Below are 25791 nucleotides of genomic sequence, written 5' to 3'. Positions count from 1 at the left end.
CAGCTCCTGCGTTTGTAGCAAAAAAAAAGAGCTTTTCCCCACACTGTCACTGTCGGAAATGGATGAAGAAACGAGGGGAGAGTCAGCATTTTCAGGTCGTGGTGTGAAAATGCAGCTACATCCGAAAGTGCTGAAGTTAATCTAGAAGATGTATCCAGGGAAATCTTTGCCAGACTCAGGAAACGATCCTACTATGTGTTGTACAAGTTTTACTGAAGACGCTCTGCCGTGATGAGTATAGAGCCTAAAGAGGAGGGAAAACCTGTAATTCTCCCATGCTAAGCAATGCTAGGAAGGTCACTGAGGAGTCCCTGGCCATGTGAGGCATCTACACCCTGAGCATTTGATTACTGAAGCTACCTCTTCCATAGGGCCTTGCTTTGCTTTGAACCACACTGCTGTTGTCCTTGAACTTGTCAGCCTGCATATCAGCAAGTGACTCCATTTGGAGGCCCCCTTTCCTGTAGAACATCTACAAAATCTGTTTAGAAACAAAGAAGCCAAAAAAACTTGGAGGAAGCATTGTGTGATGAAGATGGGATTAAGAGCTCACAAAACAGCTGAATGAACCATGGTTCTGCACTAAGATTTGGGAGCCTTTGATTTAGCCGTGAAGGCATTTGGGTTCATCAGAGCATCATCATCTCCGGTCAACATGTACCAGAGTGATGGAGAAACTAAAGTTCTAGAATTCAAAGGAGGTTTGGAGGACTGTGGAAAAGCTTCTGGCATTTCAAGTCCTGTAACATTTTGTTTTTCTCATTTCAGATGATGCCATGCATAATGTTCCACGTTGATCTCCGATTCAGATCTAAACTCTTCAAAGTCTGGGGGATGTTTTTTATCCTGGACTTTATAGTTCAAGCCCTTTTCTAGTTTCAAGTGCAGAAAACACATGTTTAGCAAGCGCAAAATGAGCTTTGATGGAGTATTTCTTTGATGATGTTGTGATGATGATTATGAATTTACATCTTGTGCATAGGATGTTAAGCACCTCATGGGGCCTGGCTGTGCTTAGACTGTACCATTAATTTCGGGAAGGATACATGATGAATGTTCATAAGATTCTGTAGGTTCTGATTTGTGCTGCTTACATCACGCAGCCGAGAGGCTCCGAAGTGATTAAATGGGATTTGATCATTAGAAGCTGGCAATACAATTCTGATTAATTACAGAATGTACGGTGAAGTGCGAAATGAGGTGTTTTTTTTTTTTTTTAAACATATGTTTCTGCTTCATGGGGTGTCAGAAGATGAAGTCATGGTGAATGAGGCTTGTTGGCTATTTCCATGATAGCTTGGGAGTGTGCTGGCTCACTCTTGGGTCATGGGGATGGTTAGATTTCCAGTAATGTCCCATGCTCTGGGTATGAACAGTGAGATTTGGGGAGAACCATGGGCAAATCCTTAAATTAGACCTAGCGCGTCCTGCTTTGCTGTTTGTACCTCACAGCACTGTTCCTCACCAACTTGAGCACCGTGACACCAGCCTCCCGCTGGGGTTTCCCCACAAAGTATCCCTCTGCCTCTCGTCTCTGAGATGCATGTTTGCTCAGTGTTGGGGGTCCAGGCTGAAACGAGTAATGACTTGCTTTTTCTTTCAAATCACTGCTTGTTTCTTCAAAAGAAGGCACGGTTTGAGACTGCCAGTCTGTGGCCTTACAGCCAGGGATGTTTCACCTGTCTGTAGTTGTAACACCTAATAATCTCAGATAATGTGAGACTAGACACTTGAATTCTAGATAGGATGTGTAGGGTGACATGAATCTAGACTTGTAGTGTCTGTCTAAAGGCAGAAAAAGTAAAAAATGTGCTTTTGGCTGTTCTCTGGGTCTCATGCATATCTGGTGAACTTGATAATAGGAAAAAAACCTTTAAGCATTAACCAAAACTTCCATCCTTTTCTTTATTTTTAATTGGCATTTCCCACCACTGCTGAGAAAGAGTTGTCTTAATTCATAGAATCACGGAATGGTTTGGGTTGGAAGGGACCCTAAAGATCATCTAGTTCCAACCCCCCTGCCACAGGCAGGGACACTTTACACTAGACCAGGTTGCTCCAAGCCCCATCCAACCTGGCCTTGAACACTGCCAGGGAGGGGGCAGCTACAGCTTCTCTGGGCAACCTGTTCCAGTGTCTCACCACCCTCACAGGAAAGAATTTCTTCCTAAGATCTAATCTAAATCTCTCCTCTTTCAGTTTAAAACCATTCCCCCTCGACCTGTCACTCCATGCCCTTGTAAAAAGCCCCTCTCCAGCTTTCCTGTAGCCCCTTCAGGTACTGGAAGGCTGCTATAAGTTCTCCCTGGAGCCTTCTCTTCTCCAGGCTGAACAGCCCCAACTCTCTCAGCCTGTCTCCATAGCAGAGGTGCTCCAGCCCTCTGATCATCTTCGTGGCCTCCTCTGGACTCGTTCCAACAGCTCCATGTGCTTCTTACGTTGGGGGCTCCAGAGCTGGATGCAACACTGCAGGTGGGGTCTCATGAGAGCAGAGACCTCCTGCTCTCGTGAGGAGAGATATTGTTATTCTTCTGTAGTGTATTAAACAATACAATGCATACAATAAACTGCAAGCATCATCCTCACTAATTCTCATCTTTCTGTAGAAGGTGGAAAAAGTAAAAAAAAAAAAACCCAGAATGGATTTCTTGGACATGTTTTGGTGCTTTTGTTTATAGTGGTTATTTACTGTAGAATGTTGGCATTGCCAGGGAAAAAAGGTAATTGTGCAGTGAAGTGGTTTATGCTTTATGTAAGAACATTGTGTTGCTGTAAATTTGTTGCATTTTACAGAGCTGTCTCCAAAGGATAGCCTTCAGAAAGCAACTGCGGGATTTAGAGGTGAGAAAAGGCACTTAGTATGTGAGATAATTGGATACAGTTTGGAGGTGTGAGGTCAGAGCCTTGGGCACAATATTTATACTGCAATGTCATCCCCTTGCTGGGGGGATGTCTTTGGAGTAGAAGACATAAGAATGGCCCATAAGTTTTAGATGTTGTTATGCCATGGAATCCATTTGATGCTGGCCTATGAGATCCCAAAGAGGGCATAAACGTGCCTCTTGTGTCCATTCTCAAAGGTGAGCCAAGGGGGGAGCATTTGGCATTTGGATCAGAATCAGGTAACCTCCAGACCTCCTTTTCTCCACTAGCTCCACTTTCTAGCATCAGAGAGATCTGGTGCAATGCAGTATTATGTGAAAGATCCCCATACTAGTTAATAACAACTATTGGCATGGTCCAGCATGTGCCCAACAGTGATCAGAGATACTAATGGTATGAACCAAGCTGATGGCTATATTGCAGTAGTTCCGGCTATGAACATGAATGCTAACTTGGATGGGGATTTATCTGGGAATTACTGCATTTTGCTTTATAGACCTAGCTTTTTCCTCTTTCTGCATTTCTCTTCTGGAAATAGTACACAGGGAGCATATGAAGTGCTGTATGTAGTCTTTACCAGGGTGGTGATGGGCAAGCAACACACGTACATCCTCCCCGATGGCTTTCAAAACTTTTAAATCGGGATTTTACAAAGTGTCTGTGCATCTCTGTCTACCTGCAACAGCAAAGCTCTGTGCCTGCAAAGATGACTAAATGCCTTCTTGGTTTTCACCCAGAGGGGCTACATGTTGGAAGCAAATAGCTGAGCTGCTGCCTGCTAAGTGCAGTTTTGTGTAAGGAATCTGGTGTATGTCCCTGTGTCTCATGTAGGCGCACACATAAACTCCTGCAGTCACACTCTGAGGTCTGTCACCTGGGCTGCTTCTGAGTGCTTTGGTTAAGGTGCTGATTTTGCCTGGAAAACAGAGAACTTATGATTATTTTTTTTTTTTTTTTTTTTTAATCTCTATAGGATAAAAATGGATTTAGAAATTGCAATCAAAATACCAGGTTCTCCCCCTCCCTGAATGCTCCCGAACTGCTGATTTGACAACGTGTTCATTAAGACTCCTGGGTCTGACAATTGGGAGTTTGAGCTCTCAGCGCACACGATACACCTCGTCTGTGCATGGAGCATGGCCCTTAATGCAAGCGGAGGGAAAAATAATCAAGGAACATACGTGGAGACTTGGGGTTAAGTGGTGAGAGCCGTGGAGTTTGGATGCTCATTTTCACAGTGAGCGGTCACCCTAATGGACATTGATACTAATGATGGAGGAACCCCTGTGGTTATATGGTTTGTTCAGGGCTTTCAAACGTTGGGCATTGCCTGGCTTTCAGGAATACCTCCCAGGAACTCTATCTGTGTGTGTACATGTCTGAGACCATTTGAGTCAGCCATTCCTGCTTAATTTCTGGTACCATTGTTGATAACAGTGAAATATAGTTACCTTGTACCTAGAATTGAATTGGACATGGAGCAATGTTGTTGCTACGTGTAAAGGGCGTACAGTCTCCGTTTAGGTAAGAGTGAAGGTGAAAAATTTTGAAGAAGTTTGCCCCGCACTTCAAGAAAGATGTTGAGGTGTTGGAGCGAGTCCAGAGGAGGGCAACCAAGCTGGTGAAGGGTCTGGAGGGTCTGACCTACGAGGAACGGCTGAGGGAGCTGGGGTTGTTTAGCCTGGAGAAGAGGAGGCTCAGAGGTGACCTTATTGCAGTCTACTACTACCTGAAGGGAGGTTGTAGCGGAGTGGGCGTCGGCCTCTTCTCCCAGGCAACTAGCGATAGGACAAGAGGACATAGCCTTAAGCTTCACCAGGGGAGGTTCAGGTTGGACATTAGAAAGCATTTCTTCTCAGCAAGGGTCATTAGCCATTGGAAGGGGCTGCCCAGGGAGGTGGTGGAGTCACCATCTCTGGAGGTGTTTAAGAAAAGCCTGGACATGGCACTTAGTGCCATGGTCTAGTTGACATGGTGGTGTCAGGGCAATGGTTGGACTCGATGATCCCAGAGGTCTCTTCCAACCTGATTGATTCTGTGATTCTGTGAAGTAGAAACTGCTTGCTCAGAGTGAAACACACTGACCTTTGTAGTTATGCATCAGGTTTCCTCCTAATTTATTGCATAGGTAACAGAATAAAATCAGCCCTTTTTTACCACATTGGATGCTATGGCAAAATCAGAATAATCAGCTTTCATTCATGCTTGCAGATATAAGAGGACAGATAACTGACCCAAGTCAAAATGTTTGTGTCTGGAGGACCTTCTCCATTCCCGAGAAAGTTGCCAGGCAGCTCCTCTTCCTAATTCATGGCGGTGTAATGAGGATGTTCCTGTTGTTTGCTACCTAGTCTGGATGGCAAGGTTTCAGAATTGTGTTCCAGGCGAAATTAATGTGAAAAAACTTTAAAAAAGAAATAAATAGGGTTGCGCATGGTAAATACTCTGAAAAGTTGAATGCTTCATCCTTGAATACCACCCTATTGACACTGGATGGCTGTTAAAGAAAATTAGCAGAGTCCAGGTCTCTAGGTTTGCTGGTTTTATTAAACAACTCAGAGTTGGACCACCACCGCAGTGAATGGTACCTGACTCAAATTCACTATCGGTTTATATAGAAACTAATAATCAATTACATCATAAACTTTTCATAAGCTTCTGTTAAAATTCTACTAGCTATTTCAATTCTTCTTTTCTTCAATTGTTAGATGTCCACAAAAGTCCATTGTCAGGAGTCCATTGCTTAGCTGATCTTTATGTTCTGGTTTCGCTCCGACTCCGGTCGACACCCCGTCCTTAATGTTCCTGCTGTGATCAGCGTCCCGTCTTGATCCAGGTTGACCAGAGTCTGGTTTCCACTGCCAGCGTCTCCTAAGTATTAACCTAAAATAGCTAAAGTCTATTTAGAACTTTTATTTCTATTAATGTTTATTTCTAAGTATCCTGTATTTCTTTTAAGGTAAAGAAAAGGTTAACCACACATCCCCTTTACTAAAATCATCAGAAGGTAATACTTCTAGGCCTACTCCTGCTTAGCTACTCATTAAGCTTTGATTGATGATTTGTTCAGTCATAGGTCAGGATTACACAGGGAGCTTTGAGAACAATATTCATGGATTGTGAAAGTCCACCTGTGTTTATTCATATAGACTTATATTAATTATTCTATTCTTCATTCTATTTCACCGCTATTGATCCTTGTCTCCCTAACTCATAAGAACTTTTACGTTAATTATGTGAAAATTTCTATAACATGGCCATGGGTGACTTGTAGTTATGTTGACCAGGTGAATGAATTGGTTGCACCTCTGCAAGGCTGAGGGTGGAATGAGATGAGTTTCCCTTGCCTCTTGCTATCTCCCACCAGCGTCTTGCTCTCCCTCCTCCACAGTTCCCGCACTCCCAAGGGAGAGCAGTGCTGCATCCCGGTGGTCCCTGGCTGTGCTTGCATGAAGACTTCTTGTAGCGAAGGGACGTGACAAGTGCAAACAGAGCCGATAAATTTGCTACTGTTCTTTATCTACATAATCTGATTGCAATTGATAGATAATGCCACCAAGATAGAGCAGAGCCGCTTCCCATTATCAACGCACCTCTCCTTTTTATCCCTTTTTTATTTTAAATAATCCAGTGCAAGTAGAGTATTGACTTTAACTGAAGGGAAGTAATTAATCACAGTGCTTATGAGTAGATCATTTACTGCAGCTTGCATGCAGGATGGGTACCTGAGGCCGTTGTACTCAGTCAATCAAGGCAGGCTGATACAGGTTAATGGCACAGAGGTCACCATGCTGTTGGGATTTATTAGGCAAATTCCTCTTCTGATCTTGGTCAGTTAAACTTGTAAGCAGAAAACCAGAGCAGCGGGCTCTCAAGAAGAGTGTGTTCGTTTCCGTAATGTTGCGTTTGGGGTGAAGGCAGCTGAACCTACTGCATGGAAGTGCCTCAGCAGTTGCTGGTGGTGACCCTCCTGTCAGTTATTTCTTGCTTGGCAAAGTGTCTTGCCAGGCTTCCTGAGCTGCCGTGCGTTAATGGAGAGGATTGCTGCAGGATTTTGCATCATTCAAAAAAATAACTTCAGTGTAACAGCATCAACTCAACCTGGCTCCACACACACACTTTTCTCCCACAGCATCCCACATCCGTGTCCTTTTCTTCTTCCACCTGTAGTTCCCACAGCTGGGTTGGAGATGTAGCACAGGCCGGAGCAAGCTTCAAGAAATGAAAAGCAACTCCCAAACCACCTGCTGCTTTGTTATTGTTAAGAAGATAACAGTTAATTAAGGACTAGAGAAATCCGAGGGGAATAGTGTGCATGTCTGTGAAGGACTCAAAGGATGTTGGGAAGTAAAGTCTCCTGTGGACAGTGAGACAGTTTTTTGCATGTGAACTTGCTTGTTTTGACTGAGATAATGTAAGTGGATCATTTCTGGACACCTTGAATGGCAGCAGGAAGGGTAACAGTTGCATTATGCTGAAATTCAGTGTAACTGCATAGAAAAACTGTAAGGGAATTCTTCAGGTGCAAACCTAAAGCATGGGTTCATGCCTTTCTTAATTTTTACTTCTCTTTACTTTTTCTAATCAAGGAGTGCTCTTGCATGCAGAATTGGGTATGCACGGATTCATGACTGTCGAAAGTACAGCATGAGTAGTCTTCTCTTAGGAATGGGAGCAGGTGTTTTAAGTAGCCTGAAAAAAAACAGAGCACATCAAGTATTTTGAAGGCAATTAAAAAATCATGCAGAATATCCTTATTATATGAGGTAGATGATGTGGACTAAGCAGTTAATGTTATTTGAAGTTCACACATTTTCAATTTTATTTGTTAAAAAATTTTAGATAATTAACAGCTATAAGAGCTGGTAGATCAATAGATAGCTTAAAGCAGCATCTCCTAACAGTATACAAGAGCTACACATTCTCCTACAGATATCACACTTCCTTCTAACATCTGTTTATTAGCCTGTTATAAATTCATATGAATGGGACCACAATGTACTTCTGACTCCAGGAATGTATTTTGAGCCTATGTGACTCCAGGAATGTATTTTGAGCCTATGTGTTCTTTGATGCACAGTAGCTTAAAACTTCTGATTTTCATGAAAATCCCTTATACATAATATTTTCTTTGGAGGCTTTCCATATTTAAGACAGGTGTATAGAACATGGTGCCTGAGCTCTGAAGTTGATACCTCTTGATATTTATGGCTGTGTAATTAGGAAATCAGATCAACAGCTTTTGGTGCACTTTTTTTTTTTCTTTTTTTGCACTGCATTTTCATTACTTTGTGATCCGATTCAAACCGCAGAACTCTGCTGGTGTGAGAACAGGATATTGTTTGAAGTTTTAAGTCAGAAAGTTGTTCGACGGTGTCTCCAGCCCCATTTGGCTTTTTCCAGGGAGCCCACAAAAGAATGCAAAACAAACAGTCATTTTTATAGAAAGTGCCATTAAATCACTAAGTAGTTTTTTTTTAATTTATTTTTGATTTATTTTATTTTGGGAACGCCTAATGGGGGATCTTGTACTGGGCTTTGTAGGGTATGCAGCAGCAAATGTTCCCTGCCCTGAAGGACTTTGGGGAGGGTTCAAACGCAGCGTAGACACAGCCTGAGCCCTTTGCTTAGGGGCACAGGAGCAGGGACAGCACTCACACCCCCATCCTGTTTTCACAGCGTCTGGTTCACAACGACATATATAGTTCGGCAAGCCAAATGAAAATGTTTGGATTCAACCATTTTCTGTCAAAATGCTGTTTTATCAAAATGGAAATATTTTGTGAGAACATGTCAGTTTTGACAAATTGTTTTGATGGGTGAAGTCTAAACAAATTGTTTTAGCGTTCTCTGTTATTTTGATATAAAGACATCTCATTTTGACTCTATCATTTAGACCTTTATAACATAGTTATAACATTTGTATGTTAAGACTTTTATAACATATAAATATTGCATCAAATGTGTGACAACTTTAAAAATAAAAGAAAATATCAGTATTTCTATATTTTTGCAATATACTATTTGCCTTTTAAAAAACTGCCTATCTTAAGTATATAAATGTAATATCTGTATATAAACTTTTGAATGTCTTGAATTATTTGTTTAGAAAATTTAATTTTTTATGAGATCCTGGTATTTTAGTTTACTTTATAATGGAGTGACAAAAGTTGCTCAGGTCCTGTCCTGCTAGAATTTCTTCTTGTTAACCATTTTATGTTTATTCCAATCCTAGGAAGGAGTTAAATTTTTAATCATAAGAATAGTTGCCACAACGAGAGTGTTGTCACTTAGCAGATTTATCCCAAAGATTTTAAACCATTTTATAAAGCTGTTTAAGATGCTATTCTTCACAGATGAGAAAATTGAAACTGTTGTTCGGAGGTTGATGGGGGATTCTCCAGTAGAGGTGTCGACAGGTTGCTGGTGATCCTGGGTTATTAAAAAAAACCCCAGTCATGAAAAACATTTTTTCTAATGATTTTTTTTGAGTAAGGACAAAAATGAACATAATTTGGTGTTATTACTTGTCTTGGGCCTTGTTACTGGTGGCAGCAGCTCGGGCCCTCTCAGACGGGCTAGTGTTGGGTCATCGGCATGCCTGCAACCTTGCACTTGATGTGCTCAAATGCTAGGTAGATAGATGGGCATAGGTATTCAATCATGCATTATGTGTTATTTTGTATTATCATGCTTTATGTATTATTTTGAAGTAACGGCACACTACTTGCTTGATGGTCCCTGGTGGCTGGCGTGGTCTTGGCCCACTCAGCCTCATATGAACCCATGACCCTGGGAGAAATGGCTTTGAGAAGAACAGCAACTAGTAGGAGAGTAGATAAAATCCCAAGAATTGGTAATGTGATAATAGTGTCATTGGATGGAGTGCCTGCGACTCAGTGCTTTCATGGGACTGTAAATGTTCTTTTAATCTCTTATTTCTCTGGAGAGGCAGATAAATCTGAACCCATTATACGCTGTGACTGAGGCAGGGCACAGAGATTTACAGGATTGCAGGGGCAGCCCCTTGTGCACCGGGGTGAAGCCCTGTCCTGGCTGTCAGGGGCACGGTTAGTGGGATTACAGGGGATGCGGTGATGCAGGGTGTGCAGTGCTCGGGCCTTTTTCCGCTGCCATTTGTGTGGTTTTCATGGTCAGCACATACAGTGCAAGGGGAAAGGGCTGGTTTTGAGCAGCAGATGGTGAAAACCTGGTGTACGGTGAGCGGTGCTAACGGTAGTTTGCCCATCAACCAGGGGTTGCAGCAGCCCCTGCTCCTCAGCTGCTGCCACAGTGCCCAGGTTTGGAGCAGTCAGGTCCAGCCACAACCCGGAGTAGTTTGCTTGGGAAGATGGGCTGAAAGAGTGAAAGTGAGAAAATGGCAGGGAGTTGAAAGGGGAGAGAGGAATGGGAGTCAGAGAGTTTGGGGGCAGGGTGAATTGAGAAGAGAAAGAAGTGGGAAGAATTATTATCATTTGAGGGATATTGGGTGCAATCCGTTTTTTGATGAGTTCAGCCCTGTGGAAGGGGAGCTCGGTTTTATAACCTGTACAGTCACTTCTGTGGAAATAAAGAGAGTCTTAATCACAGAATTAATGTGGAAGGGTCCTTTTTCTGTCTAATTTAAGAATCTGCTGTAATATCTGCCAAACTAGAAGCTGCTCTCTGAAATGAATATTTTTCATTGCAGGAGGCAGGAAGGCCTTGCGTTTTCCCGCGGGAGACACAAAGGTAATGTGCTGCGAAGAATGCAGCGGAGCAGGGATACTTGTTTTTTACTTTTGCAGGTGTGGATAATTTCACTGAGGTCTGTTAGGAGGAGGCAAAGCCTGGGCTCAGCCTCAGCCAACCCAGCCCGGTGCTTAGTCTGGGAGGTGGCGTACCACTACAACTGCTCCTCAGGACTGGGGAGAGAAATGTGGGATCTTTCTCAGGTCTTTCTGTAGTGATCTAGATCCAGATGGATTTTCCCCTCTGTGCAGTTTGTCCTGCATGAGTGCAATCTGGAGCAGAACTATTGGCTCTGCTGTGGATACACCTTGGCCCAGCAACATGCAGATCTGGACTCTGTTTTGGGCTGCTCTGCTCTAAGGCAGGTGGTTCTGTGGCATTTTTATGGCAGGAAGATGCTTTAAAGCCTTTGGCCTTGGAGCTGCAGAGGTGTGAAATCAACCACCCGTGCCGGCTCCAAGATGAACTGAACCTGATCCAAAGGAAACAGGCACATCTGTGTACACAGGCTGTGGCTCCAAATGGGTCTGTGGTGTCGCCTGCTAAACCTGGAAAGAAAAGCAGTTACAAGAGCATTGGCATTTCGGGAGCATCTCTTTGTTGCATGCCTTGTGTTTGGGCTGTGCTGTGTCTAATATGGTGCAAGCTCTGACCAATGCCTTTTCCATGGTGAATGTTGCTAATACCTGTCTCCTCTCCGTATTATCTAGTGTTTAATCATTCAGTTCAGCTCAGACTGTGGCCTTTGCATCAGTGGAATTGCTAAACTGAGTCCTTTTTTCTGCTACCATGTCTCTACTTCTCTTGAATCATTTCCACTCAGTATGATAAATTTGATGGCAGTTGGCCCCCAGGGTCTCAGACCATTCCACAATCTCATATTGGTCGCTTCTCTGCACAGCAGACCCTGTGCAGGACCACGGGACTGGCACTAAGATGGGTCTGTTACTCATAGTGATAGTGGGACTCTTGGCCAAGCCGTGTCCTTGTAGAACATCAAAGCCTCATGCTCTAGAGGACCAGTCAGTGTGACTATGTTACTGTTGTCTTGGTCAAGCAAGCCATCGCTGCTTAGGATATAATTTCCAAAGTAACCTCTATGTAGCTAGAGTATCTCAAGTGCTTTCTTGTCATTGGGCCTATTTGGAGACCCATTGTGGTGTGGGTGACAGTCCCTTTCCAAGGTGCCATCATCACAGATGAGCTGTTCCTGGTGAGGGAAGGGTGGGTGTGCAAAGAGACAGGTAGCTTTCAGTACCCTGCTTGGAGAGGATTTTATGCATTGGTAAAAGTCTTCCAGTTTTGTGAGCTCCCTGGATTGCAAAGAACGAGGGATGTTTCCTCTTACGCCATCCAGGCAGAAGTACCAGGGACTTTCTTACTATGAAGATTTCTTACCACCTTTTGAGTCTATGCAGCTCAGTAAGAGCTAGGGTGACAAGAGTTAGGGTGACATTAATTGTGTGCTTGTAAATTACTGCTTGTGCCCATCACGCTTTGTGTTGGAAGGAGCTCGTTAGAGTATTTCCATTTGAAGGTTTGAAGGACACGTTTTGTCTTCTGTGGCTTTTGGCTTTTGTAGGAGGACCTACCTCCCTGCATGAAATGGTTCTCTTTGAAAGGATTTGATGAGGAGGTTTCTTTTGCTTTATTTCTTGTATGTTTCCCTTGCCTCCCACGGCACCACAGACATTAGCTGAGATCCCAGAGGTGCATTCAGCGTGACAGGTTCTGGGTGGGGGAAGTTCACAGAGGTCTTCTGTGAAGATAGATCCATTGAAAGGTGGAGAAAACATGGATATCTGACCCCCATGGACCACTCCTGACTCACTGCAGTTGTTTGAGGAAGGAAAAAGTAGCAATACTAGTGGACCTTAGGTCCCTATGGAACAGGATCCTTTGTCCTGTCCACCTTCCCATGTCACCGTTTGGCAACCCAGCTGCAGATGGGCTCTAAAAGCAGAGTTCTTCCAGCCTGTCTGCAGTAGGAGAGGTTCAGTTGGATCTTCTCCTGTAGCTAACAAGCAAAAATGTGAATTAGTGATTGAAAATCAGTGCTTCAGTTCATAGGTTCAGCTGAGTCTGATACACCAGAGGAGCACCAGCATTTCCTGAGATGGATGCTCAGGTTGGGCACCCATGCATTACACTGCCAGCTAATCTCATTTACCCAGCGGATTTTCCTTTGTTTGGATGCTCTTGTTTAACATTTTGCTTGGTCGTTGAAGGCTCTTGCAGATACCGTGATGATTCAGATTTACTACATTACTATTAAAAATTAGTATTTGCGTTGTAGTGTCTTGAACTGTAGTACTGAGAAGGCTGATTGTGCTCTACAGGCACAGAAAAAAGGTGCAAATCCCTCTTCCTAAAACTTTCAGTGTAATCTGTTCTCTCCCAGAGGTTTCCATCTGGTAGTTTATCTACACCACCAAGGAAGAATAAAATAAAGCAAACCACCATATATTAGATTTGTTTGGGGAAAATAGCTCTGAAACCACTCAGAAACTGTGAGTAGCTTGTTTTTTTCAGCTGTTTAGTCTGGAAACAAAGGTCACCTTGGCACTTCTGGACTTTGGAAGCCCATCATCCAGATTTAAATGTGGAGAGGGGCACCATCTTACTTAGGCGTCAAAAAGCAGTGAGTTGCAAGTCTTTTAAAAAGGACAAGGGGTTTTTTTTTGAGAGGCATTAGAAGGGGGACTGACTGACAGACAGCAAGATCTGTGAATCAGGCACCATCAAGACATCTTGAATTGGGCATCTGGAAAAGGAGGCCCCTGAAATCTGTTGTCAACTTTGAAAATCCTATTTTTTTTTCCCCCTCCTGCCAGCTTTGAAAGTTTGAACCGTGTTCTTTTTATCACATTTGTCATTCCTTAGTAATGAAGCTCTGGCATTCAAAATTTGGCTGACAACTTTGTGGGTATGAGCCAAAATGAAGTTCAACTTGCACCTTTCTCTGATGCACCCAGTGCTGTTTGCAGCGAGAGGCAGAAGTCTGATCTAGAGGGGCTCCAGTCTCATTCATTACAGCAATTACTATCTTCTCGCTGGTGCCAAAATTAAGCTTGTTTTCTTTATCCTAACGTAGGTGGACAGGAACTGATGAGTTGTACGCAACAGGAATGTTGAAAGAGAAAGTGCAATGTATAAACCATTTCTTCTCAAGCTATTCCTTCATCTTAAATAATGCAAAGATCATAAATCTCCTGGAAATCATGCAAAAGCAGTGCTGCAAAAGACAGAGTGGTTCCAGGCAAGCTTAAGTATTATTTTATAGAGACTCGAGCCCAGCACTATAAAGTTTGCTAATTTTAAATACATTTAAATGCACTTTCAATGTCATTTAGATCTATAAACTGAACGTATAGTTGAAGTGACATAGGGAGAACTGGCTTTTGGGGAAGGAGCACAACTCAGACATGAGGTCTGATGTATGGTCTGCTGGGCATGGCTTCTGTCTTTGTCTGTGGCCACCTGTATGGATTGCATAAGGTATTTAGGGTATAAACTGAGTATGGGCCAGAGTCCAAGTGTGCCAAGCACCCATGCTGGAAGCAAGCCCAACCATGAGCATGTTTTGTGGCAATGTCGTATAACTGCCTTTGGGCAAACCCAGCGCTCCCCTTTTCGCATTTCTTTATTCAGTTTTTGGCAGCAGATGGCTTGAGGATGCATTTTGAGAAGGCTCAGGTTTGGTCTCCTTGTCTGGAGGTAACGGTGGCAATATTTGTGCCCACGATGCCGTTTGCATTTGCAGTCTGAAGTCCTCCTGCTCTAACCACTGAGACTGCACCTTCTCAGAGGTCCCGCAGCTCAGGTTCTGTGTTGTCAAGGCATTGCAGTAGCTGACCCCCATCTCTGGGAAGGGCTGAGAAGTCACCGAGCTTTTAAAACATTTAGAAATCCCACCCTGATCTGTGTGAAAACGCAGAGTGCTTCAGACTGGATTGCTCTTGGTTGACTAATGTGGTATTTCCCTAAAGTGTGGAGCAAAGGACTCCACTTCCTTTGAGCAAAACATGAGGGCTGCTATCATGTAATTATTCTGGACCTACACTGGTTAATTACAGCCCTTCCTGGGCTCCCCTGTGGGGTAATGGCCTTTAAACCATGTATCCAGTTGTTTGTTCAGATGAAATGTGTTTATTTTCAAATGCTTGTGATTTTTCCCTTCTATAGATGTTGCTATGTTAGCAACATAACTATATCGCTGTTGGTTATCTCACACACAACTAAGATTTTTTTTTTAGGAGAGAAGAATGTTTCTGATATAATTTAAGTCCCACTTACAGGCAGGTGGAATTAAAATTCTGGTTTCTGGGTTTCTAATTGCAAATGCACAATGCTTTTGAAGAGGCATCTGAATCTCTGAAGCTGAGATTTGTTGAATTGCCTTTTGATGCCCAACTTTTACTGATTTCAACAAGAACTGAACCAGAATTTGAATCCCAGCGGCAACATTTATATATTTCAGTTCAAATCTTATGAAACTGTGGACACACATCCCTAAAGTAACACATGCTTACAGTGTTTAGCTTAGAAATTATTCAAACATTTTTTTAAAATTAAATAGATATTTCTGATAAATTCAAGTCCTTATTCTTAGAAGTGTATTGAGTTGGCAGCTGACATACGATGTTCTCAGGGTTGATTTTTGTGCTTTGTAGGGGCAAGCACCTGGAGTTTCTGTTGTCCTGTTGAGGAACTGAAAGTTTGCACAGCTTTTTTTTTTTTTCTCTGAGGTCATTAGTGAATATACAGAGGGACTTTATAAATCGTATCTGAGCCTCTGTGGTAAGCAGGAAACGAGTGGTTACACAAGCAGTGGCCAGTTTTGAATGGGAGAGATGGAGATGATAAGCCATGATGTTGTAAATCACTGTCAGTGGCTACTGTGGAGCAAGACCTTCCCTTATTTTGGGATGTAACCGTAGAATCATAGAATCATAGAATCGTTTTGGTTGGAAAGGACCTTTCAGATCATCAAGTCCAACCGTTAACCTAGGACTGCCAAGCCCACCACTAAACCATGTCCCTCAGCACCACATCTACACGGCTTTTAAACGCCTCCAGGGATGGTGACTCCACCCCTTCCCTGGGCAGCCCGTTCCAGTGCTTGATAACCCTTGCGGTGAAGAAATGTTTCCTAATATGCAATTTAAACCTCCCCTGGCCATGTGCACGGGTTGCCCAAGGAACTGGACAACAAACCAGCTTTTCTCCTGGTCTGGGCTGCGATTGTATGTGAAACTTTAGAGCTGGTAAACCCCAAGGAGAGATCTCTAAAATACATGTGGCAAGTCCACTGCGGTCTGCTGTGCTAAGCATTTCTTTTCTTTCCTCGCCCTCTCCAGCAATCAAAGAGAAATACATGGACTGGACCGAGTTTCTCATACATGATTTGACCGGCGCCCGGACTGCACCTGCAAATTTACTGGAAGGCGTATGTATTAGATTGCAGTTTCTCTCCGATACGGTGTGCGTGCTGCAGCAGTGTTTGCGCTCCCGACGTGTAGGGCTGTGTGCTTGCAGCGTCTGTGTGCCAGCAGCGGTGCCTGATCCAGCGCCGGCCAAAAGTCGGTGGCAACGTTGCCTTGACTCCGCTGGCTCTGCTTCTGTCCCAGTGATGGGTAGTTTGTTTTGCCTTGAGGCTGGAGGGTGGTGCTTAGGAAGTTGGGTACTCAAAAAAAAGGCTGGGTGGTGAAGGAGAGCATTGAGGGAGTCTGTAGGAAGGAGGACACTGCCCTTTAGTGCCCCATTAGATCCACCAAACTGATGACCTGAGCTTTCAGGTCAGGACACAGGTTGGAGAGGGGGTTTAGGAGGTTGATGGGGAGCACTGTCAGATTTATGTATATATGGAGATAGCTCACCCAAGGACAACCCCTCCACCTAAACAGAGCAGTCAGATTTAGCAGAGAAGTTGTGTGAGGTGGCCTCAGTTGTCGGTAGTCAGGAGAGAAGAAGGGGCTGTTTTTTTCAGATGCACCCATATGGCCAAGAGCCCAGTCTGTGCAGCGTATTCACAAGGCGACTTGCACCTGGGGCAGCCTCAGCGTGCCTTGAGATCTTGGACAAAAATCCCGCAGATTCACCTTGAAACTGTGGGAGCAGGGCACCTTCTCCATTGGGACCTGTGCTGCTCTTGCATGGATGCTGTGGGGGCATTTGGAGAGGAGACAACCCATTCTGCAGGAGATAATTCTCTCTGCCCCTCTGTATATAGGCTGGGAGTGAAGGCATACAGGTGTAAGTCCTTTGTGTAAGCCCTCATGTTGGCTTTTTGGAAGCAAGTGTGCATCCAGGCACCGTTTTTGATCATTTTGTCCCTGGTGACTCCCACCTGCCGCAGCTGCATCCTATTTCCACGTGCCTGTGCAGTACGAGCTGCCTGGCAGGGAGAATTAATAGTGTCCCATCAGGGATTCCCCCCCGCCCCAATCTGTTAGCCACACAGCCCTTGCACACCCAAAATAATGCACATCCTCAGGTCTCCTGCATCCCTGTCCCTGGACCACTCCCAAGCCGGTGGTGTCCAACACCCATCTCTGGTGTATGCTGATGCCATCACAAACCTCTCCATTCCTTTCAGGCAGAGAAAAGAGGCAGCCCCAGGCAGAAATGCAGAGAGAGAAAAGATTGCATTGTCTTGAAACAGTTTCTGACCCTTTTTGGGTGTTTTATGTAATATACGTGCTTAGTGCTGTCTGTGTCGTGCAATGTATGTAACCCCCCATCGCCAGATTTGCTGTTCATGAGTGCTGCAGGTTCTTGTTATGCTGTTAAATCAATATGTAGTGATATTTTTTTTACATGCTGGCTATGCATATAAAGAGTTCTTGCGTTATGGTAAATGTTAATATTTCATGCAAGCCAATTATTAATCTTAGCCATTCAGTTCTCGGGGGTAAGTGACAACCCATTGGCTTGAAATTTAGCACATGAATCAGAGAAGCAATATCTGCTTTTTTATAGACAGGGATTTATTATAATAAGTTAAATCATTACACCATTGTTTCATGTTAAAGAATGTTTTGTTGCAATGAAGCAGTTGTATGAGACAAAAAAGCCCATTAAAGTAGATTTCTGTTATATTATTAAATACTGACTCTGCATTTTGCCATGAAATAGTATTTGAAGAGATTATACAGGTGCTTGTAGCTTACATGATAGAGGAGTGGCTTATAATGGCAAATATGTTGTTCTGAGAAATACCTGTTAATCATAGAGCTGATTAACACTGTACATGTGATAAAGTTATAGTTAATTTTAATTACATTTTTTACCAAATTCTCATTCTGTTGCCTGCATTTTTGGCTTAAGAGAGATATGGTCAAAATCGGTTGCATTTCAAAATTTTGAATATTTTCATATTTCATATTTTCAGTATGAAAGAGAACTTTTTTGAAAAATAAGTTTTTTTCCTCTCTTTTTTTTGTGAGTCACCCCTAGAAAGAACCATCCTGGACTTACTCTGATTTACGGAATTAATATTTTAAAAAATACTGTGAAGGGTTTATATTGTTTAATTAAATAGAAGTGGGATGAGCACATAGGAAAAAAACAAAGTCCTTGTTTTTAATATATTTGGCCTGTGCTTAGCATCTCATTTGGGGACCAATGCTCCCAACTCTTGGGGTGTTCTTTAGTACTGCTCTTAAAGCCATGGAATCAAGAAATTGCATAAGAATTGGAACTTGCATTTGAAAAAAAAGAAGAAATCTAATCATTACATTAGTGGAGAAAAGCTTGACAACACAGAGATGCTCATAAGCACAAAACAACACTGAGCCCCAAGGTATCGTTCTGCAAAGCATCTCATGGTTTTTTAATGCCTGCTGTTGGCAGCTTTGCAGGTGTAAAGTTAAGCACGTGTAAATGGCTGCAAAACTGGCATAACAGAAAATACTGTGTGTAAGCAAATAACCTCATCCCCTGGGGTTTCTTCGGCATGGTGGCTTGATCCAGCAAATCCTGTGTGCCTTGGGCTTTGACCTCAAGGCCACTTAAGCTGATGGGAACCTACCATTGGCTTTGGGCTTTGGAATAACCACCACAGACTCTTGCATCCATGGCAGCGAGGAGTAATTTGCTCTACATGCCAATAGGAATGAGATAAAGCTTTTGTTGGGAAAGATCAGTGCACAGAGGGCAATTTCAGGGTCATGCCCAAAGTAGTTGCTTTTTAGGTAAATGCCAATGTCCAGTCCTGTGATTGGTTCTTATCAGCTGCAATCAATGAGAATTTGGTTTGAAATCCTCCAATATAACTGGGCTTTGAGTTGTTCAGGAGCATCCTAAGTGGATGTGCCTTATGAGATGTTCCACCTTTTATTATTCTTTTTTTGTTGTTGTTGATGATGTCGGTTGAGAAATTAGCACAACTGTTGTTTTCTGTTTTACTTCTGAATTTGCACTTGGAAGACATTGGGTAAAATAGAAGAAGAACAGACTGTTTGCTGATCGCTTGGATGATGGTGTGAAAAACAAAAATAATCTTCTGCTGTCATCTGTTTCCTTGAGAAGTCTTCAAATAAAGTTTAAAATAAGGAGTTTTGCTTCTATTCAAACAGCCTCTGCGAGGAAAAAACCCTGTAGACCTCATTACAGTTGATTCCTTAATAGAGCTGCAGGATTCCCAGAATCCCTTTCAGTACTGGATAGTTAGTGTGGTTGAAAATGTTGGAGGAAGATTACGCCTTCGCTATGTGGGATTGGAGGAGACTGAATCCTATGACCAGTGGTTGTTTTACTTGGATTGCAGACTTCGACCAGTCGGTTGGTGTCAAGAGAATAAATACAGAATGGACCCACCTGCAGGTAAAAAGCCTCCTAAAAATACTATCTCTCCCCTTGTGGTGTTTACTGATGGTTTGAGATACTCGTGCAACCCTTTTTTTCTTCTCCGGCATTCACATTGCTTTGGCAGTAGTTTCTAGCTGTAACACAGATGGCACGTGAGAGCCATCTAATTTAGGTTCAAAATGGGTCAGGTAAACTGTATTAAATTTATTTAATAAATTCAGTTTAGCTTAGCTCACTTATGGAAGGAAGCAGTGTCCAATAAAAGCAGCTGCGTGCATTGTTCCACCAAAAGGCAGAGCTGATGGGGATAGTCCAAGGATGTGCCTGCTTGCTCAGCCCTTTTCAGTGGCCTTTAAGTGGCCAGATCTTCCTGGCCATACTGTAGGCATCCTGGTAGTGGCCTCACTGGGAGCCAGTCTTCTGCTGTCCAAATCAAGTCCTAGGTGACACCTCTCAGCATGTAGTAGGCTCCATTTGCTTTCTTCTCCACCAAACACCTCTTGCCTGTTTGTCTTTCCACGGCCACACACATTTCTCTTGGGTAGCAGTAGACCTCTATGAAATTCCTGGGCTGAAGAAAGTGTTTAGGGACCCTCATGGTCCCTCTTAACATATTCTTTCATATTCTGCTGTAACATTGCTGTATATCTGCCAAGTGAGACCTGCCTTGTGTGTAGCCAGTCAGAAAGTGCTTTCAGAGTGCTGGATTTGTCTGCCTGTCCATTTCAACCTGCCCATCAAGGGGTTATGGGGTGTCTATTGCTGGAACATATGAGGATATTCCTTTGAGTGAGGGTAGATTGGTCTTTCAGATTTAAAAGACCATAGATTTTGTCCTGCATTTTCTCCAAGGGACTGAAGTCTTTGCAAGTATATCAAACCAGATTCAACATCAGAAGGTTGCAACTTGGAGAAGAAGCGCTCTAGAGTTGAGAGTAGTGTTCAAACCAGCTTGGAAGGAGGGCGATAGGGACTGCAATTAAGCTAGTCTGAGGTCAGAAACAAAGTCACAAATCCAAGGGCAGGAGAAGTTCAAGGGACAGGAGCCAGGCAGAACAGTCAGGCACAAGCAGGCTAGGCCAGGAGGCTGGGCAAGAGTAGAGTTTAGGGGTCAGCTGGAATCCGACTCCAAACAGTGGGACTGGGTTTGCCAAAAGGAGCAGGATCAAACCAGCAGGGCAAGAAGGAGTGCAAGGCTGAGTGTAGGGGAAAACTAAGCATTACTAAGGTTTAGCAAGCACAATATGGGCTAGGGACCACAGCACAGAGCAGGGGCTGAGAGCTACGTGAAGACTCCTGGAGAAATGCTTGCAGAGGCATTCACTGACGGGTTTTGGGGCTGACTTTGGAGATATGCTTCCATCCAGGCTATACCTCATTACGGGGGGGATGATTACTGTTGGAACGAGTCCAGAGGAGGGCCACGAAGATGATCAGAGGGCTGGAGCACCTCTCTTATGAAGAGAGGCTGAGAGAGTTGTGGCTGTTCAGCCTGGAGAAGAGAAGGCTCATAGCAGCCTTCCAGTAACTGAAGGGAGCCTACAGGAAAGTGGGAGAGGGGCTTTTTACAAGGGCATGGAGTGACAGGATGAGGGGGAATGGTTTTAAACTGAAAGATGGTAGATTTAGATTAGATATTAGGCAGAAATTCTTTACTGTGAGGGCAGTGAGACACTGGAACAGGTTGCTGAGAGAAGTTGTGGATACCACCTCCCTGGCAGTGCTTAAGGCCAGATTGGATGAGACTTTGAGCAACCTGGTCTAGTGGAAAGGTGTCCCTGCCTGTGGCAGGGGGGTTGAAACTAGATGATCTTTAAGGTCCCTTCCAACTGAAACCATTCTATGATTCTATGACTGGGAGGGTGAATTTTCTCCACCACCCAATAATATTGGTCAAAACTTTGTGAAAGTTTCTGGACAATTGGGTTTTTCTATACTCAGGGCATTTGGCTCTGAATTGATCTGACTTGAGTTGGCTGAGTTGGTTGCATAAAGTTGGTTGACTTGACTTCTCTTGGAGTTAGGGATCTGGTTGAACACGATGGCTTAGACTGTTGCATGCATGGTCTTCTTTGGGGCAGAAAGCGTGCAGCATCTGTATTTTTCATAAAACTGTGGCTTATACTTGGGGCCACAACGCTGTTTGCCAAGTCCTGTGCAGCATGGCCCCCATTTGCTAGCTGTTTGCACCTCCAAGCTGCATGTCCCAGAACTACCATTTCCTTTGAGAGATGAGGTGCTCTCTTGGTTAATGCACAGGTTTTGGCCTAGCAGACCTATTCCATCTTTTCCCATGTAGGTGAACAACTTGTCCAGGTCTGTGCCTCATTTTGCCTGTGCTGTGGGTGAAGTTTTTCCATGAGTGTCAAATGATAGCAGAAAGGTAGCCCTCTTTTGGGTAGGTATTTCTGATGTGGCTTCTGTCCCCTGTACCTGATTCAGAGAGGTTACCCCCATACATGCAGTTGTCGTGTTCACAAATCTGGGTCTTGGGTTTAACTTGAGGTCTCGAATGCTTTTTGGAAGCGTGTGTTTTTCTTCACTGATAGGTAGGAATCAATGTTCCCCATCACTTCTAAATTAGATGTGAATGCTGGAAAGCATGAATATTGCTCACTCTGTTACTTTACAGAGTATTTGTGTTACAGTGAAACACTTTTTCATTGATTGTCTTTGAACCCTCTTGGCCTGTAAAGGTTTGGTGAATCAATACAGAAATGGCCCAAATGAGATTTGTGCTTCCTCTGTTTATTCCATTCTCTTTCTGCTCTTTCCTCCTTTTATCCAGTTATGCTTCCTTCTCTGTGGTTTCCACCCCACCACCTTTTTTTTTCCTTTCATTTTTTCAGTTGTCTTGTCTCTAAACTTATTATTGGACTGTATTTGCTGAAGTTATTTATGTTTCTTCTCCTCTCTCCTTGATTTAACTGCTTTTTATTTTTTTTTTCTTTTTCTTTCTCTAGTTCTCATCTGTCTTCATCTATTATCTGTTTCCTCTCCTTCACATTTCTCTGGTCATTCACTTTTTAGTGAACATTGTTATTAATGAATTCAAGGCCCCAGATCTTCTTCTTGACTTCCATTGACTTGTATAGGTGGTCATTACTTTACATCTCCTAAAGTTGTGTGTCATAGGAGTTTGCTGAGAATGCTGAGAAGAGACCCTTTGGGTCTGAACCCTTCCATTTTCTCACAAGTCCTCTCCTGAACATTGCCCATCAAAGAAGGGATCTTCCTTTGATCCCCCCTTCTGGTCTACCCAGTTGTCAGACTCTCTACTCCAGGGAGTAGCCAGTCCAAAATGTGAGTCTGATGAATTTCTGAAGGCAGGAATGCTGGTTGTTCCACTTGTGACATAGCGGACTATATCGGCCATTTGATGTCCACCTAACATCAACATGTTCATAATGTGCAATGGATGAATAAAGCTTATGAGACAGTTGTGGTATCACGTTAAGCCAGAGGAAGAAGAGGGAAAATGCCAAGTAGCTCATCTTAGGGGATCTGTTTCACATTAAAGAGTCTGCAGAAGAAATCTTGGAGCAAGCAAGCAGGCAAGCAGTAGTGAGTTGTCAGGATAAGATGCTGGAGGCAGAGAGCTCTAAAGAAACTCATGGATGAAGATATTGCACCACAAACTGTCAAAGGATGCAATTTCCTAAGAACCCTAGTCCAAGACAGTGTGCCAGGGACACATCCCTGCTTGCTTACCTCCTTCCTGGTGACTTCTATAGAAAACAGGATTTGGACTAGAAAGACCTTTGTTGTGGGAAAGACCTAGTATGGACCATCTTAGGAAAGAGAGTCTAGGCAGTATATTGTTTTTTTACACATCAGGGATTAGATTCACCTGCCATACTATAGGCATCAAAAAGACAGTTCAGCATGAGCTATTGCTTCCTCTTTATGATCGGTGGAGAATTATGATCAATGGATCACTCAGTGTTGGGGCCAGTTCTATTTAGTATCTTTTATCAATGATCTGGACAAGGGGATCGAGTGCAGCCTTGGTAAGTTCGCAGATGACACCAAGTTGGGCAGGAGTGTTGATTTACTTGAGGGTAGGAAGGCTCTGCAGAGGGATCTGGACAGGCTGGATCGATGTGCCATGGCCAATTGTGTGAGGTTCCACAAGGCTAAGTGTCGGGTCCTGCACTTGGGTCACAAAAACCCCATGCACCGCTTGGGGAAGCGTGGCTGGAAAGCTGCCTGGCGGAACAGAATCTGGGGGTGTTGGTCGATGGCTGGCTGAGTATGAGCCCAGGTAGCCGAGGTGGCCAACAGCATCCTGGCTTGTATCAGCAATAGTGTGGCCAGCAGGACTAGGGCAGGGATTGTCCCCCTGTACTCGGCACTGGTGAGGCCGCACCTCAAATACTGCGTTCAGTTTTGGGCCCCTCACTACAAGAAAGATATTGAGCTGCTGGAGCAAGTCCAAAGAAGGGCAACGAAGCTGGTGAAGGGTCTGGAGCACAAGTCTGATGAGGAGCAGTTGAGGTTGTTTAGTCTGGAGAAGAGGAGGCTCAGGGGAGACCTTATCGCTCTCTACAACTACCTGAAAGGAGGTTGTAGTGAGGAGGGTGTTGGTCTCTTCTCGCAGGTAACAAGCGATAGGACAAGAGGAAATGTCCTCAAGTTGCACTAGGCGAGGTTTAGATTGGATATTAGGAAAACATTCTCCATGGAAAGGATTGTCAAACATTGGAACAGGCTGCCCAGGGAAGTGGTGGAGTCACCATCCCTGAAGGTATTTAAAAGGTGTGTAGATGTGGTGCTTAGGGGCACGGTTTAGTGGTGGACTTGGCAGTGCTGGGTTAATGGTTGGACTTGATGATCTTAAAGGTCTTTTCCAACCTAAACGATTTGATGATTCTATGAGAAAAGGGCATGCCTAAGACATGTCTAATACAGGTCAGATGAAATGACATCTTCATAAGCCTGTTTTTTTCCACTCAAGGGATTGAAAGCAACAAACACAGACCTTGTTATCTAACCTTTGAACATCTGAAGCCAGTTGAGATGACTCCTTGATTGATAACAGGAACAACCTGAGACAGTATATCAAAGCTGTTATGAATCTCCTCTGAAGAGATGCTGAGGACACACAGCTTCTCCTAAATCCGGCTGGGTGTTCAGTTGCTATCAAATGAAGATGTTCAGTTGCCCGTCAGTTTTGCAGGTTGTGACAGTGCTTTGCCTACCCTTGACTTGGATGCTGCATATGCACCTTCAGCTTTACTTCCCTTTGTGTCTGGGCTGTGATTTTTCTGTGTTGATCCACCTCTGGGACCTGCCAAGTTGGGTTTCACCTTGCACAGCAGTTTGAGGTCAGTCTTTCAAGATGCAGAGCATCTTATATAAAGGAGAACCAATGGATCCAAATGTCTACAGTATTTTGGGTCTCTTTTCTGAAGCCACCCACATCCTAGCACCCACTTAATGTACAAGAATGTGCAAGAGGGTCCTTAGGAAATAGCATCCTGGCTGTCTTCTCCAAATGGCAACTTTCAGGGGCTTTGTATGTCTCGCAAGCCCTTTTAACTGAGGCAAAGGGGTCATAGTGTGTTTTTCCCCTCAGATGTATACCTGAATCCAAAATAACCCTCCTTGCTAGTGCAAATTGGCACAGGCTGCTTGACATAGAGCCACTGAAGGTCTTACCTTGACCGCTTATGTGGAAAGAGATCGTCTCATTTTATGTTTCTATTTAAAGACAAATTGGCAGTCATTTTAATTACTCACTCCTTGTTAACCTAAATACAAATTGACACAGTACACTGTCTTCAATTACCTGCAACGCTATCACTTAAACAAAATGCTTTATGCTCTTTTAACTGTGCATTTAGTGTCCATGTACTTGCCAGCATAAGCTAGCTGCTGCTAATTAAATGTGCATATGATATTGCTTGCTGGTTATTGAAACCATTGGACATGTCTTTATCTCTCGAAGTTTGTCGAGGCTGCCCAAAGAAGTTGCTGCTTCTTTTCACTGATTTTGGGCAAAGTTGCCCAAAATGCCACTTTCTTCTTCTTTCCTATGCTTCACTGCCGTCAGCGGTAGAAAACGAGGGTCTGTTTTCAGCTTACTGTATCTGGGAAGCATCCAGCAGAGTTTTCCAAAACTCAGAGTTTTTGTTAGTTGAAACAGGCTGACTGCAGCCTGGGGCAAAATCACGTTGTATTGAGTATTTCCCTGTTTGGCATCATTTAAGCCAAAAAGGAGGAAATAAGGTGAGTCATTTCCCTCCCTGTGCTTGAAGCCAATCAGAGCTCCTGCAAGTAAGAGAGAACTGGAGCAACAAGGCTATAAGATAATGAACAGTTAGATAAAGAGTGCGCTTCTTAAAACTTGTGACCACTACACAT

The 25791-nt window shown here is 43.6% G+C and overlaps 1 protein-coding gene across 1 annotated transcript in view; it reads left to right on the top strand.

Annotated features, from left to right (window-relative positions):
• Window positions 1-25791, top strand: part of SFMBT2 (Scm like with four mbt domains 2) — a 108063-nt gene that overhangs the window by 24600 nt on the left and 57672 nt on the right. Inside the window, exons 4-5 of the mRNA XM_068401827.1 lie at window positions 15975-16063; window positions 19194-19440. Of these exons, the coding sequence (XP_068257928.1) occupies window positions 15975-16063; window positions 19194-19440 (336 nt within the window). The remainder of the gene's footprint in view (window positions 1-15974; window positions 16064-19193; window positions 19441-25791) is intronic.

Source organism: Nyctibius grandis, chromosome 5 (assembly GCF_013368605.1).
Source record: "Nyctibius grandis isolate bNycGra1 chromosome 5, bNycGra1.pri, whole genome shotgun sequence".
NCBI classification, from domain to species: domain Eukaryota; kingdom Metazoa; phylum Chordata; class Aves; order Nyctibiiformes; family Nyctibiidae; genus Nyctibius; species Nyctibius grandis.
This window is presented reverse-complemented; position numbering and strand designations above follow the sequence as displayed.